Source organism: Andrographis paniculata, unplaced genomic scaffold (assembly GCF_009805555.1).
Source record: "Andrographis paniculata isolate CXL003 unplaced genomic scaffold, ASM980555v1 Contig21END, whole genome shotgun sequence".
NCBI lineage: Eukaryota > Viridiplantae > Streptophyta > Magnoliopsida > Lamiales > Acanthaceae > Andrographis > Andrographis paniculata.
This window is the reverse complement of record NW_026137502.1, coordinates 836,859-853,096: the sequence shown is the minus strand read 5'-3', so window position 1 is coordinate 853,096 and position 16,238 is coordinate 836,859. Positions and strand designations below refer to the sequence as shown.

The window sequence follows — 16,238 nt, the reverse complement described above, 5'->3', positions numbered from 1 at the left end:
TTCAAGTTCACTGCAGTAGTTCAGAAGCATTTAAAAAAGAGAATCATAGGCTTTAAGCTAAACAACAAAACTAGAAAATAAGATTCAAGTGTTATATTTGAATGTAGTTTGGAAGTGTTATGTTTGAATATAGTTTGGAAGTGTTCTGATAGAGTTAATATAAGTTGTAGGAATTTATATTTGTGTTCAAGGGCTTTATTTGTTTTAACATAATAGGCTATGGATTTCAATATAAGCATTATTCATATTTATATATATACTAAATTAAAACCACTCATATTTTTAACATATATGTTTAATTTGGAATGTCGTCAGTGTTTTGTGATGTTTTCATATCGGGAGGGATTGTCTGGCCCCAGTGACGATTGTCTACTTCATCTTCAATCTACACACCATTCTGAGCATATTTGGAATGCTGAATTAACCGATCATAAGTTTAGTCTTGTTTGTCCGGAAAGATATTGGACTAGTATATCTAAATTATGTCATCCTAGGGTCCTCGAGATATTAAATCGTATTGAATTTTATGGCGTATATAAGTTGGACATGTTAGACATGATCCTGGTCTTTTGACAACATTAGTTGAGCGATGGCGTCCTGAAACACACGCATTTCATTTCACATTTGGCGAGGCAACAATTACATTATAAGATGTTGCTATGATATATCAGTTATCCCTCGATGGTAAACCTATTGTCAGTGATGCCACATCTTAACAGATCATAGAGCACTCTTCAAAGATTTGTATGAATTTGTTACAATTGTCTTTTGACCCATAATATTTCAAGCATGGACATGGATTTTGCACTATACTTTAGAAGATCATTTGAAGAGTGCTGAGTTTCAAATCGATAATGATAGTCCCGAAGAAAAAGTAGAGTGTTGGGCGCGTGGATTTATGCTATTGCTTCAATAAAATTCATACTTGAATCCTTTCAATAAAATTAATATATTATAATAATAAGCCATATATAAAAATGTTAAAATAAAAAATAGACATAAATACATTACGTTGGAGTCCTACCAAACATGTATTTGAAAGTTCTAACAATTATAAAAGGGGAAGACAGACAAACCTGCTTTCGAGTTTTCCCATCCAAGAATGCAATTGAAATGTTGCATGTCGGCTTAAAAGCTCCAAGTAAATAATTCTGCAAGAAGAAGTGACAATCAACTCCACTCTGACTAAAACATGACGATTAAAACAGAAGAGACAGGGAACAAGAGGAAACAAATAGAAAAATCTACCATCCCTTCACCCTAATTCTGTCCGAAACCGCTATGTAATCACCTGCAACAAATCTCGGTTACAATCCCCAACAAACCAAACTAATAACAAAGACCTAATCGGAACAAAAAAAAAAAAAACCCAGTATCCCCAATCACAATATAATTTACTTCGAATAGACTCGGCGCAAATTCAAAACCCTAATAAAAATAACTCCGTAGTATTCAAATCAGTAAAAACAGCAGTAAAAATATCAGTACAAGGTTCAATTCAGGGATTTTTTTTAATTAATAGTATTATTTTCAAGATAAAGAGAGAGGGAAGAGCAGAGATCGGTGCCGGCGACGGAAAATGCGATTACCTCCGCTGAAAGGATCGCCACGATCAAATAGATATTGCGGTGCGTATAATTTAACTCTCAAATAAAGAAATATATATATATATATATATGGAAAATCTCAAAAAGAAAAAAAAGGAAAATGTACACAAAATCTATCCTTATATTATGTTGAAGTAGATGCAATACAAATTTAGAGGACAATACAAATTTAGAGGTAGCCAAATACTATATAAAAATATATCGTATGTAAGGTAATATATAGTACAATTCAAATGATCTCGTCTTGTCTTGCATTGCATGGATAAGAAGAAGAAGAAGAAGAAGAATGGAATTGAATCGAATCTTGATCTGTCATCATCACTATCAATGGTTTGAGGCTGAATTACTATTATTATGATTACTACTATTCTCTTTCTCGCTGGGGTCGACGACGACGACGTCGAATTTGTCCATTGATGCCTTCCTCCCGCTCCTTGCACTGAACAGTCCGTACAGATTCTTTATCGCTGTCATGGGATGAATTCCATTGCCGGTGCCGGCGTGCGGTTCCTCCGGCGGCTCCTCATCGCCTGAGCCTCGACCCGACCCGGATCCACTTAGCAGCCTCCGACCCACCCGGGAGGCGAGGTTACCCTGCATCCCGGTGATTACCGTTTTCAGGGCGCGGGTCGGGGAGGCCCGATTCGATATCATTATCTCCCAAATCTCGGCGGGGCTTAGGGTCGCCCCGGTTTGGAACATTTCTTCCACTTGGGGGAACAGTTTGTGCTCCTTCACGCCGAGATGGCTGCCGGCGAGGGTTTTGAAGGCGCTGAAATCGCAGAGTGGGAAGTTGATGTGGACGTCGATTCTCCCCGGCCGGAGCACCGACGCGCACACGTTTTCTTTGCTGTTCATGGTGAATACCGTCACCCGCTCTTCTCCGCAGCAGGAGAAGATTCCGTCCATAAAGTTGAGGATTCCTGATGTGCTCACTGTCGTTGTTGTGGATTTTGCGTCCAGGTAACGGTCTAGATCCTCGATTACTAGCACCGATTTGGTTGTGGTTTGGAGGAGGAGGTACTCGAGGTCGGCGTCGCTCTGCACTTTGTGCAGGTTGATTTCGTAGATGTCGTAGCCGAGAAGCTTGGCCATGGCAGATATGAAGGTTGATTTGCCGGTGCCTGGGGGACCGTATAGCAAGTAGCTTCTCTTCCATACGCGACCTAATCGGTTGTAGTACTGCCTCGACTTGTAAGAATATGATCACTCCCTCCTGAACGTCCACTGCCTCCTGATGCCAGCAGCACACTATTTGTGGAAGGCTTGCCTGCAAACTGCACTCGCAGGGATGTTTCTCGTATCCTTTCGGTATTATAATTTTTTCTTTCACATAGTTGCTAATGGCATATGGCATGCCATGGTGCAAAGACCTTAGAGCCATGATGCTTGATGCATGGAAAGATGTGCATCATATCAAAGATCAGAACAGGATTGTGTGTTATAGTTAGTCCTGTAACAATATACACAAATTTTATATAGTAATAACTAATAAAAACAATTCTCAAGTTATGATTATTTAACTACAAATATTAGGTGCTCAAAGCATGCACCACAAGGGTGCTTAGTAAAGCTAAATTCATAGTATAGAAGATGGAGGCTCGTGTCTCTAAACTATCTCTGTTACATACCATGCACCAGCTGTGCCCTTGGTCACTAAGTTCTTGCATTGTTCTATACTGGTTTTGTTCTTTAACTTAAGTGTGCAGATATATTTCGCCCTTTTGTGGGCTACAAGGAAGTAAGGCTTGTGACTAAAGAATCAAGACATGTAAGCACTTGTTTGGTTTAATGCCATATGTTTTGATGGTTGTTTTTAATCAAGTGAATACTGTTTGAACTTTGAAATCAACTTTTGCAGCCTGGGGGTGATCCATTGGTGCTTTGCTTTGTTGATTTTCAAAGTCCAGCGCATGCAGCCACAGCAATGGATGCTTTGCAGGGTAATGCACATTTTTACTTTAGATATTTATATGCTGTGACTGAGATGCACATTGGGTTAGTCTTCTTTGTTTCCTTAAGATGGTTAGGAGTGTTATTGTCCTGTGAATGTGTAAAATGTAAAATTGTCCCCGTTTTCAGTTTTCTATTACACGAGTGTTCAAGACATCTCCAAGAACAAAAAGGTTCTTCATATCTTATGATTGAATAAACTTCATCTGGTCTAAGAGTTTCTCTTCTTACCCTTAAAAACTATTGGGCATGGGTGCCTATTTACCCATTTAATACTTATGTTTGGGCTGACGTTGTTACATGATTCATCACCCTTCTTCCATTACATTCTTGAAATGCCTGATCCTAGCCGACTTATTTCTGACCTCCACCGGCCCTTGTTTTGCAATTTTTCTGGGAAATAGGCTGCTGCCTCTTTTTCCATGACTTGGCTTAGGGTCTGCAATGTATTGAAGGTTGTCCCATCAATTCTTGGCGTGATTCTATTGACTACAATGTTGGTTGAACTATGAACTCTTTTCAGCCTAATGTTCTTAAGAGCTTGGTGGGAAAAATAGAAATATCAAATGTTTCTTCTCTAGATGTTGCCCAGTGGCATAATATTTTTTAGTATGTTTCTAATTTATTAGGAGTTGCAGGTCTAACTGTTGTGAAGTTTAATTTTTAAAGGAGAGTATAAGTATCTTGATTAAATTGTTCTATTTATTATATAATTCATATGACCTCAAGTTAGGACCGTTATTGAGAAAATAGTGAGGACGGTCAGCTACTAAGCACCATAAACTTAGGGCCTGTTTGGTTTATAATATCTTCCTTAATTGTCTGGTTCTTTTGTAAGAGGAATGCCATTGATGCCTCCACCTTTGTGTTCGATTATGACTCTAATGCCTTCTGAGTGAGCCTGAACACCGAACACCTATTTTCACAATCTATATGAAGTTTATTCTTACTATGGTAGTTTCATTCATTTCATATGATTATTTCGACACAACTACCTTTTGACTATGCATATGCCTCGTGCCGTTTTCCTCGTTTGGTTCTCAAGAAGATTATTTATTGGAATACAGTGTTCAAGTCTTCAAGATTCTTGGAGTTAGAATGGTTTGGTGGACCTGTTGATGCAAATTTGGTTGGCTTATTACCTAAATCGAACATCAAACCAATAACGATCCGTTGCAGTTTTTGTATATTTTCGTCTCAACTCAACAGTGTTAGTGCATCAATGTTTGTTTACCAGACAACTTTCGATAATCAGCCTTTCATTTCTCGGTGATTCACTATTCACGCGTTATTGATGCAATATTAATATTGCTATGCCTCTGCCTTTAGAATAAGCTTGAAGAAACATACTCTTTTTACTAATTGCTGATTGTTTATCAAAATTATTTAACTATGTTGCATAAAGCATTCATATTTGCTCAAACATCATCTGATTGTCGTTCAATCTTAAAATTTTAGTGACATCTCTGTTTGAGGATTAAATGATGTAAAATATAAAATGTAATTAAGAGCTGCATAAATTATGAACTTTACATTGCCTCGTTTTTTACTCTGCGATGTGCCTACTCCGTCTATCAAATGTTACTTCTAACTAATCCTTTACGAAAAGATACATTCTTTCTATCCGATATACTCGATGCTCTTTTTGTTTTGATTGCGCGAACGTCCAGTTTAAGAAGAAACAATAGTGAAATGAGGGTGGGAACATCGAACTAATCCTCTTGATTCAAAGCAACGCCAGTCGGAAGCATAAACGTCAAGCTGAATCTTGCAGGTTATAAATTTGATGAGCATGACCGCGATTCTTCCAACTTAAGGCTCCAGTTTGCTCGATATCCTGGTGCAAGGTCAGGGGGCGGGCATCGAGGGAAACGATGAGATTATGGTTCAACAGGTGACGATTGTTATCTATTCACGTTTGGCCATTAAAGTGTGGTCATATAGGTTTTTACGAAATTGAAGATGGTCAATAAATCGCTCTGAACGTGAAACAACGGTTCTGTGTAGGATCCTTTGTGTGACAAGAATACGAGTCGTGAATCACAACCTTGGCGTTTCATGATATTTTGCTGATGCTTAGGACTCAGCGGGGGGTTTTACGTCTATCAGACACGGGTTTATTGATTCCTGCCGCCACCTTTCATTTCTCGTTAGTTTATTTTCTCCCATATATACTTGCCTGTTGTCCCATATTTACAACTCCTTTGTAATAATTGCTAGTAATTTCGTGGCTTCCTCTTAGGACCGCTGTTTTCTAGTGTCCATCAGTGTAAGAATATTGTGCGTGCATCACAGATACCTTGCTTTTCTGATGATGGTTGTAATTACATCTCATCTCTCCCATCATGGTGTAGCTAAACATGGCGGCACAGATGCCATTCCGTGTGCTGCATACCCGTGATGTGTCTTATGAATCTTATTTTATTCAATTAATTGTGGCTTGTTTCCAACGTTCTTCATTGAAAGTAATTTCCGGCATAAATACTCACTATGGATGTCATTTTGCTCATGTGCTTCACAGCAAGGGAAGATGAAATGTCTGAATACAATGTTATGCGGAAGGTTTGTGAATTATAAATGCCCCCAATATGAAGCCATGTTATGATATGAAATGAGTTGGTGCTTTTATCTCCCTTGTGATCTGGGTTTTCATTCCATCGTACTAATGATATTTAGGCTTTAGAAGATGCACTGTGATTCAACTGACCGTTGTAAGTGTGGACCTAATCTTTCTTTCGTGATTCATATAAAGCGACTGACATCTTCTTGGCACAGCTATTTTTCAAGAGAAGCTACATGTTATATATTGTTATGATAGTTTCTTCTAAACTAGTTTCTCAGTATTTTGGTTTTGGCAGTTGTGAATGGGGTACTCCGTTTGTGACATGATTCTCAGATTAGATTGTGGCACTATTTGGATGCTTGGTACCTTACATGAAGTCATGGCATTGTGTTAATCACTTTTCAGATATTAGGAATCAGTAATTGATAATTCCCTGAGGCTTAGAGTCTTGGACTCATGGAATTTCAAACTGAGCAGGTAGATGATGCTGTCTTTATTGACCATTTTGAGGTCACTGCTGGAACCTGCTTGTGTGTTTGCTCAAAGCTTCATGTGGATGGAGGTTAACATCGTTGTTCCATACCATTGTTATCAATTTTTTCTGCTTTTTATTTGCCGTTACAGTAATGTTGCTGTTGTCGGGAGTACTAGCTTCATGTCTCTAAGAATATATATGAAATTCGTGTTGTGAGATGTTGGGAGTCGAAACTAGTGAATGATAATGGATGTGATACGAGATAGCTTGGCTGATTTTATACTTGTGCAGCAGCATATTTACTGATTTAAGGTTTGTTTTGGTTGTTTTTTCATATTTGCCAATTTACACACTTTTTTGCTATCTCTTGTATTTTATGTGCATTGAGAAATCGAGGAATTGATTGCATATATGATACTGGGACTCGAAGAATCTCACTATCCTATATAGCAGTGTTATACATACATAGAGTCCTTAATTTACGACTGCATTAGTTAGCTATCAGAGTCATGATCTAACTAACTATTTCCATCAAAGAAAGTCGATTGTTGATTCAACACATTGAGCTGAGCCAGTATTTTAGCAGAGCAGCCCAAGGCTTCGTCCGGCTGCTCCCTCTCTGTGTTATATCAACCAGCACCATCTGGACTGATTTCCCATACTTGTTTTTGTATTCGACAAATCTGCCTTCTCCTGCACCTCTGTCGAATGCGAATTCAGCATCTTTTTTTTATTGCAGCCACTGCATTGGCTTCCTCCTGCACGCACTTTGCAGCCATTCTGCAGCTGCGTGCCCTCGATCAATGTCCATGATGGCTTCACAAGTTTCATTGCACTCTCAATTAGATAATAAAGCTGTGTTCATATAAATAATTTTGATATTTGCAGAGAGAGCCCTACTTAAACAAACTAACGTGCTAGTTAAGTTGATTGTAGTTTGAATATGAACATAACAATATTCAACCCTGTTACTTTTACGACAATATGCATTGCATTAGTTGTTGATCAGTGCTATTCATTCAAAACATATTATTAGGGACACAACATTAAACAACAAACAACTATTACAACCTACAATTAGATTCAACTCGCACTCAGAAAAATAAATAACGACTAGGGATTCATACGGCAATATATAAGAATAATTAATAACAACAACAAAATGAATATGAAGAGCATGGATATAAAACCACTGCATGTTTGCTTGCTTACTAATTAATATGAATGCTAAAAAACACAAGATAATGAAGACCAAGTTGAATTAAACAAAAACAACAAAACGCAATGCTCACAGATGACCTAACTAACAGATCGAATCAACTGATCAACTCTCTAACCCCCGTATTTATGCGTGCTAAATATGTCTTATGAATGAATAATACTCACCTTTTGCTAGCAGCAGCAGCAGCAGCAGCCATTGTCTCTCCTTTCTTCCTTACTTCAATTCCAACATTAATTACTTCTATCCCTCCCCTTTATTGCTGGCAATTTTTGCTACTATATATGGTTATTGAAAAAGCTTATCTGGAAACAAACAACCACCTTCCGAGAGAAGTCCCATCCATTCACTTGAACCAGTCCAATCTATGGAGTAGTAGTAGTAGTAGTAACATCTAGGCTTCGACCTCCACGTTTCTCTCCTTCAACATAGTCCATTCTTCTTCCGACTCTGAAACAAGGAGAGGGCATGTTAGTTGCGCTAGTTGCATTCCTTACGGCCAACAATGCTAATACAAGTTAGATGATTCGATATACTCTTAACAACAAGATTGTACTAGTGCAGAAATAACACAAAACAATACAATACAATACAATACGCACTTGGCTTCTCTCCAATTGCTGATAACCTTCTTTGGAGGAGGGATGCCACAAAGAGGAAGATGGAACACATACCAAACATAACGGTAATGGGGAAAGCATTAACCTGCAACCACCCGAAAATGAGTTAGTTATTTCCCAAGCTCAGCCCCACTAAATACAGGAACATTTATGCTATCTTATCCGTTCGACATAATGGACATCACTTCATCTTGGAATACTTGTTGACTAAAAAGTGTAAGACCTACTTTCTATGGATTCTAACATGGTTCCAAAGGCACTTATGTGTGAAAATTGTGGACAGAGAGGATGGTATGAATGAAACCGAACAAGTTATGCACAAAACCGTAGGTTAGCTTCCATGTGACTTAAGAAACATCCATTCAAGCAAAGATTACGAGCAAGCACGAGTCAGACATGAGACGGGTGTACGTTGTAAAGCACGATGCAAACAAAGATGTTTAGGGGGATACGGAAGAAGTTCATGATGGTGCTTCGAGCCTCCTCAGGGATGTATTGGGATCTCATCTTCATTATGGATGGCCAGAAAATTCCCACACAAGCTTCAAATGTGCAGAAGCCCAGAAGTTGGAGACAGCCTGAATATGAGATGCCACCTCCTTTCTCCTTGGACGGAGCTACCAAGAACTGCCATAGTTTATTCAAATTAGAAATAGCTCAGCTAGATAAAATCGTAAAATCACAGGGAAATAGCAAAGAGTGACTGGGCATACACTTGTTAAGATAGGAAGCAGAAGCGCTGCAGAAGAAATAACAAATACTATTTGCATGTAGCTCTCCACTCTAAGTGTGTTGCGAGCCAATAAACGCGCAGCTATTGAGCTTCCCAACATTGAGGCCAACATGAAAGTTGCGAAAATAAATCCATGAGGAATCTCTTCATCATTTGGACTCAGGGCAGGAGTCCAGAGGAAGACAAATGTATACATTGAACCTTCAAAGAGAGATTGAATGGCACCAAGCAATGCAATCCTCTCATCTGATCAATTAATCAGGAAATCAACTCATCAATCGGGAACCAGCAGGAGACAGACATCTTTAAGCTTGCACTAGTTTTAAAAGATGCAGAAAATAACTTAGTGAACTCATCAAGATGCCAACACTTCACCACCTCCCAGCATGAGGCAGCATCTCTCACTTACATTCCTAGTTAATTAAATGGAATGACAGGAGCTATAATTAAGAGATTCAGGAATACCTGAAGCAATAGCTACAGCTGCACCCTTGAATTGAGTGAGCAAATCCTTGTTCTCTGAAGGATCTCCATAGTTTTCTGACCAGGATGATAATATTATGGCCATCCCAACAGCTAGAAATATGGAAGCAGCATCGAAGGGTGAAACAGGCCCAAGATTGAAGGTATCAACCAACAGATTTCCAAACAATCCTGATAGAATAGCCACAAGACCATTTCCGAGGAATATTGCCTTGGAGAAAGTCAACGAGAGCCATTGAGGATCAAAACTCCTCTGCAAATACAAGTACATATTCAAGATTGCAATTAATTAACAGTACTCTTGGTATTGAAAACCAAAATTGCATCTCGGAAGCTTCGCTCTCTCATTTATTAGCAAGTTGCATATATGCATTGACACACCAGAGAATAGATGTTTCATAAGAGCAAGAAAATGGCACAGAAAATTTTAGGATTGTGTCCCAAAATTCATTGAAAAAATAAGAATTTTATATCACAGTATGATAAAATTCCAAGAGCATGTTAAATGCATATTCCAACACCATTCATTATTTAATCAGTCAATGAACGTCCATAGGGAGGTCCTTGACAGTGACAGTTCAAAACTAAAAATAATTTCAGGATAATACCAGGTTAGTTAGTTAACAAAAGTTAGTAGCAATTTCATGCAGGAAAATCTTGCCTTAAAATGTTCCGCCACAAGCCATGATTCAAATGCAGAAAACAAGAGGGATGTGGCAATACCACCCAAAACACGTCCAATCATCAGAACTTTGTACTGAGGAGAATGCTTGGTAAAGCAGCTCAGTATATATGTTATGCAGTAAGTAACGCATGCTCTCTTCCGGCCCCTACAAGTTCATAAAAGCAGTGTAAGAGAATGTCGTAGTAGCAAAATTTGAATTTAAATAAATAGTATGAGGGCAACTCACTGCTTATCTGCTAGGGATCCAACAATGGTTCCAAACAACATAGAAGATCCAAACCCAGCAATAAATAGCTGTCCAATTTCTCCTTTCCCAAAGCCATATGTACTGTAAAGGTAATAGACATACGGACCTTGCAACCAGTCACCAGCTGCATGCCACATGGAAAATAAATTTGAGCAACATAAAATTACACAGATCGATCAAGCTATCTTCTGTTGGAGAAATACTACAAAAGACTCCCAATGGTGTGAATATAGAGTTTAAGGCAACAAACTACATCTAAATGCATGTTGCATAATTCTGAAATTAATGAAGATAACAGATCGATGGATTCAAGTTCTATGTCATCAGAAGAAAACAAGTGCAAATCTAGGAAGGAAACACCTTTCAATTCTTAACTTTTCATAAACTAAGTTCTCAATGTAGAAACTTCAACCAATCTTATAAACCTATATCTAATTTCCAACATCATATTCAAATTTAATTATGTCGTCAGATCACACAAGCACTCCCATTTAGACCAGTCCAGCTATTTGGTACTCATGCAGCACCGTGGCATTTGTATCTAGAATCTACTCACATAAAAATAATCACAGTAAATAGCAATTGCCCGGGCGCTCATCATATATAACTTTTTGATCAATTCAAATTGGCAACGATTGTTATCGCTAATGTAAGGCGGATCGTACTCTGAATCGCAGCTATACCTACCCATCATGAGCGAGTAAACAAGCAGGTAATTGTTCTTGAACGAATTGAAAGATGAAGAAGTACTAATCCGATCCTTGTTAGATTTACTCAGCTCCAATGCTGTCACCACCGCAGCCAACGCCCCGAAGACAATGTAGAAAAACAATTCCATTGATCCCTAGACCAACAAACAATTATTCCACATATATGAGAAACAAGGAGAAATATATATATATATAACACTGAAAAATCGATCTCGTATGTCAATCGTCTATCGACTCAGAGACAGGAAACGAAAGCGCATATTATTTTGGTATAAACAAAGAAAGGAGCGTGAGCGGGGGTACGTACAATGTGGCTGTGAATTGCAACGATATCAAATTATCAATCCCCCATGTCTTGGAGCACTATTTATTCATGGACGGATTGTCTGTCGATTTGAATGTGGGGCCTTCCATTTTCCCCTTCAAGGTGCTGTAGTTTCAGTTCGGGCCGGGCCGGGTCGGGCCTCGTGCAATCCATTCCGTCCATGTTGTCCCTCTGTCTCGAGCGACGTTGTATTTGCAATTTGTCGTCACACAGACGCTGTAGGAAGAGCTATGTCTGATTTTATATAAAGTTGGCCCATAATCATATTTTAAAAACAAAAAAACAACGTAACAATAAGAACAAATGATAAACAAATTATAAAATTCAATATAATAACAATCACTATATAAAATAAGATAAAGAGATGAAACGCAATGATCGGTTCTAATTAACCGTGTGAAAATAGATCCATAAATTCAACGGTCAATTTTCATGTTATTAAAAAAAAAATAATGAATGAAAAATAAATGGCATAAATATTTATTTATGATTATTGTCTTCTCTCTCTCTCTCGATCTCTCAGTTCGTGGCTGTTTCTGGGGATCGGAGGCGGTACACTGTGATTTCCTGCTGCTTGAAGTATCGACGGTCCTCTTCATCAACAAGCACGAGGTTCACCAAGTACTTAACACTGAATTTGTTGTTGATGTTGTGATAAGTTGGAGTCAGTTCAATCGGACTTAGAAACAATCTGATCGGAATCCATTCACCTGCAATGCAGCTCTTAAATCAATCAATGGATGTGTAGCCGACGACATGAGAGAAAGAGAAGAGATGGGAAGCCATAGTTACCTCTGACGGGAGTGCCATCCATGAGCTCAAACTTGGCAAGTGCCTCCGTCTCCACGTGTGTTTGGCCCGGACCCTGTCGATTCTCTCCTCCCAATCTCAAGATCCATATTCTTGAGCTTTATTCTCACCAGCATAAAATATATTTTCCCAATAATTACATCTTTCAGGTGATACCTGCATCCATCATCATCCACATTCAAATTTCAATCAACCAAACAAACTGTCCAGAGCTAATGCTAAAATTTCTGAAGTAGCTTACTTGTTCTTATTGTACTCGAACTCGATATGGAGGCAGTCCTCAATTCCTACTTCCATCTACAACAAGAACAACAAAGAAAAAATGTGTATATAATATCATGCAAAAGATTTCATACATATGAGAAATAATAATACCTTAATGCTGTTATTTAGTTAGGGATGAGGGCTGTGATTCCGTACCTGATACATAAAAATGGATATGAATACTATGCATTGTGCAGATTAAAGCTTCTGCCAGCAAACACACTTCAACATCACTACATGATAAATAGAAAAGGGGAACTACTTTCTTGCTACATTGGTCCGCAATCATCGACTAAATAAGATGATGCCGATGAATGATTAATGATGTCACACTTTGTAAACAAAATAAGATGAGATATAAATCATTGTCGCCCACTGAACCCATCTACAACTAATGATTTAGGTAAATGAGGCGACAAAATCAACGCTGACATAATACATGCACTCCAATTTGGGAGGCATTCGATAAATATAGCAAGCATTTGGAGACTAAAAGATTATCCTTACCACAATGTCCTGAAATTGCACTATGCTACCAGCATATCCCCGACTTATTGTCACCCTTAGGACATATCTGAAACAAACATAAAACTTCCAATTACTAAGAGAGAGAGAGAGAGTTAAATTAACATCAGATTTCTTATTAGTTGAGATACAAAAACACAAGACCAAGGATCTGTAGAAAATGCGGACATCATGACTAAATCGTCCTGTATTTGTCCACTAATTTAAGCCCATTTTCTACAACAGCGAAAGTATATGAGCTTTCAAAAGTGAATGTCTTTCCATTGCTCTTTATATGATACATAGCCCTTAGATGAAAGCTATTTGATTGTCCTTCCTTAATCAAAATAAACTAATATGAGAACGAAACCACACAATCTGAACCCTATATGGTGGCAATTCCTTTACCAGTTAAAATAAGAATATGTGCAGCGATGAATGATGATACATGACCATCAGCACAAAAACAAATAAAATAGTTTCAGAAACGAGTATTCCAGTCGTTGGAGGTTTTGCCTAAAATTCCCACAGTAAAACTCGCACCCTTATTCATTTTTCAACTTTCTTGAAAAAGAAACGAAATGTGAAATATGTTTTGCATTCTGAAGTAGACAAATAAAAGCAAGAGAAACCTGCTGTTTAAAGACACAGAACAAATAACTAACCTAAGACGCACATTTACCCCATTGTATGTCTCATGAGGCATCCCCAGGAACATCCAGTTCACGAACTGCCATAGTAACATAAGTTGTAAAAATATCATTAAGATGAAAGCAGGGCTTATGGAATATAACAGCATGAAAGATGATATAAATGAAGATTTCTGAATTGGGGCAAAAGTGGACAATCCACATTTATCCAAAAATGCAGAAATCATAGCACATGGGAAGCAGATTATGTATAAAATACAAAAGCAATTAATTTATCTTTACCAAGAGAAGTGAAGTCATAGAAGTTGCCCCTGTCGAAGTAAATTTCTGCAAAAATGGTGCAATTAGATATGGGATGCTGTAACTTTTTTACCCAATGCAAAGCAGACGATTATATTAAACAGTTATGAAAATGAAATACAAAATTCATTAACCTCAGATGAGGTGCCTACAAAATTGACAGTTGTCTGACAGTAAAGACAAATAGCTATGGGAGGACGACATGACTAAAAATCTGATGACGTGAAGGATAATTTAACAGATAATTCTAAATAATATACTTGAAACACACCTATCTGACCAAGAAGCTCAACTTTAATCCCATCGTGGTCAACCTTCTTCCCAGGAATTGGTTCGACAGAAATCTAAAGAATGATACATGGTATCACTATGATAAATTAGTAAAAGCCAAAACACTAACTTTACATAAAGGCCGAATCAACAAGAAAAGAAAATACCATCCCAAAAATCGTTTCCTCGGAACCATTACTGTTTGACCATTCTCATTTTTCAATTGCACCTAAATCCACATTTTTACATGAGTAAGCCTCAGTAACATCAATGTGAACTATAATATACTTGTCTTTCCGGTAAGAGATCATTAAGCCACAGAAATCACAGATGCAACCCACGAAACTAAATAAATTAAAATAATAGTTCATAATTTAGTAACACCATTCCCTACATTGTACATGCTATTAAGAACCAAGAAAAGACATCCATAGAATTCAAGCCTAGTTGCAAAGAATTAATACTACTATGACCAATGCAAAGACGTACATACAGTCACAGAATTCTCTTCCTAATCTGATTAGACTACTCTTGTAATGTTCGATTAATACAATGTCTGGAGTCCTACCAAACATGTATTTGAAAGTTCTAACAATTATAAAAGGGGAAGACAGACAAACCTGCTTTCGAGTTATCCCATCCAAGAATGCAATTGAAATGTTGCATGCTGGCTTAAAAGCTCCAAGTAAATAATTCTGCAAGAAGAAGTGATAATCAATTCCACTATGACTAAAACATGACGATTACAACATAAGAGACAGGGAACAAGAGGAAACAAATAGAAAAATCTAGCATCCCTTCACCCTAATTCTGTTCGAAACCGCTATGTAATCACCTGCAACAAATCTCGGTTACAATGCCCAACAAACCAAACTAATAACCAAGACCTAATCGGAACAAAAAAAAAAAAAAAAAAACCAATATCCCCAATCACAATATAATATACTTTGAATAGAATCGGCGCAAATTCAAAACCCTAATAAAAATAACCAATGTAGTATTCAAATCAGTAAAAACAGCAGTAAAAATACCAGTACAGGGTTCAATTCAGGGATTTTTTTAATTAATAGTATTATTTTCAAGAGGAGGAAAGAGGGAAGAGCAGAGATCGGTGCCGACGACGGGAAATGCTATTACCTCCGCTGAAAGGATCGCCACGATCATATGGATATTGAGGTGCGCTTATTTTTCATCAGCTAAATAAATAATTTAACTCTCAAATAAAGAAATAATATATGGAGTAAAAATCTTTTTTTTTTCATTCAATATCAAAATTATCAATTTTGATCTCATTCAAAAAAAATTATCAAATTTTAGTCCCACTCAAATGAAAATTTATCAATTTTAGTCCTAAAATGGTTGACTGGGACTGAACACACGGCCGTGTTCTCTTGAACACGGCCGTGTTGGATGACTCAGAAGGTGACTGGGCGTCCCAGGCAGCCAACACGGCCGCGTTGGTCTCAGCACGGCCCTGCACTTCTGAATACAGCCATGTTCCTGCCCATGTTTCCATGTTCTAGGCCACGTTCTTGCTCGTGTTCTCAACACAGCTATGTTTTAGGCCATGTTCACGACCATATTTTCAATATATTCATATTGTAGGTCATATTTATTATTATTTTCACTTTTTGGTTAAAATTATTTGATATATATATTTATAATTTAACAAAAATATTTTTTACAATTATTTTATAATATAAAAAATAATCAATTTTTAATATTTTTAAAATATATAAAAATAATAATATATTAATATATATTTTTTAATGATAATCCCTCCGTCCCACTTACCATGTCCACATTGTCGTTTATATCCG

At 37.5% G+C, this 16,238-nt stretch overlaps 2 protein-coding genes and 1 pseudogene across 8 annotated transcripts; 1 reads left to right on the top strand and 2 right to left on the bottom strand.

Moving 5' to 3' along the window:
- Positions 1–1,835: 1,835 nt before the first annotated feature.
- On the top strand, positions 1,836–6,878 carry LOC127245135 (protein MATERNALLY EXPRESSED GENE 5-like). Of its 4 annotated transcripts, XM_051265856.1 has the most exons (6): positions 1,850–2,570; positions 2,855–2,907; positions 3,317–3,378; positions 3,469–3,550; positions 5,335–5,454; positions 5,568–5,989. In XM_051265856.1, the coding sequence occupies exons 1-5, from the start codon at positions 2,404–2,406 to the stop codon at positions 5,436–5,438; spliced, it is 468 nt and encodes a 155-aa protein (XP_051121813.1). In that variant the 5' UTR covers positions 1,850–2,403; the 3' UTR covers positions 5,439–5,454; positions 5,568–5,989. The 4 variants fall into 4 exon arrangements, with proteins under 4 accessions (XP_051121812.1, XP_051121814.1, XP_051121811.1 ...); XM_051265855.1 differs by lacking the exons at positions 5,335–5,454; positions 5,568–5,989 and adding an exon at positions 4,628–5,328 and having other exon boundaries at positions 1,836–2,570; XM_051265857.1 differs by lacking the exons at positions 5,335–5,454; positions 5,568–5,989 and adding an exon at positions 6,601–6,878 and having other exon boundaries at positions 1,841–2,570.
- Positions 6,879–7,022: 144 nt separating this feature from the next.
- Positions 7,023–11,738, bottom strand: LOC127244753 (uncharacterized). 4 transcript variants are annotated; one of them, XR_007837327.1, is made up of 10 exons: positions 11,603–11,738; positions 11,273–11,429; positions 10,565–10,709; positions 10,315–10,483; positions 9,636–9,906; positions 9,151–9,416; positions 8,849–9,064; positions 8,420–8,522; positions 7,985–8,267; positions 7,023–7,414 (listed from the first exon to the last, which is right to left on the bottom strand). XR_007837327.1 is itself a non-coding variant. In XM_051265236.1 (9 exons), the coding sequence occupies exons 2-9, from the start codon at positions 11,421–11,423 to the stop codon at positions 8,212–8,214; spliced, it is 1,377 nt and encodes a 458-aa protein (XP_051121193.1). In that variant the 5' UTR covers positions 11,424–11,429; positions 11,603–11,738; the 3' UTR covers positions 7,762–8,211. The 4 variants fall into 4 exon arrangements, 2 of the variants coding, with proteins under 2 accessions (XP_051121193.1, XP_051121194.1); XR_007837328.1 differs by lacking the exon at positions 11,603–11,738 and having other exon boundaries at positions 11,273–11,567; XM_051265236.1 differs by lacking the exon at positions 7,023–7,414 and having other exon boundaries at positions 7,762–8,267.
- Positions 11,739–11,972: 234 nt separating this feature from the next.
- Positions 11,973–15,600, bottom strand: LOC127244719 (vacuolar protein sorting-associated protein 26B-like; annotated as a pseudogene).
- Between the last annotated feature and the right edge of the window lie 638 nt (positions 15,601–16,238).

Bases quoted from the DNA above. Each gene is read 5' to 3' on its own strand.
- LOC127244753 (XM_051265236.1), bottom strand. From the start codon at position 11,423: ATGGAATTGTTTTTCTACATTGTCTTCGGGGCGTTGGCTGCGGTGGTG. The intron at 10,710-11,272 runs GTAGGTATAGCT...TGTGGCATGCAG, and splicing joins TGTTTACTCGCTCATGATGG to CTGGTGACTGGTTGCAAGGT. The intron at 9,065-9,150 runs GTATGCCCAGTC...AAACTATGGCAG, and splicing joins TGCTTCCTATCTTAACAAGT to TTCTTGGTAGCTCCGTCCAA.
- LOC127245135 (XM_051265854.1), top strand. From the start codon at position 2,404: ATGTGGACGTCGATTCTCCCCGGCCGGAGCACCGACGCGCACACGTTT. The intron at 2,571-2,854 runs GTAACGGTCTAG...TGATGCCAGCAG, and splicing joins GTTGTGGATTTTGCGTCCAG to CACACTATTTGTGGAAGGCT. The intron at 3,379-3,468 runs GTAAGCACTTGT...CAACTTTTGCAG, and splicing joins TGACTAAAGAATCAAGACAT to CCTGGGGGTGATCCATTGGT.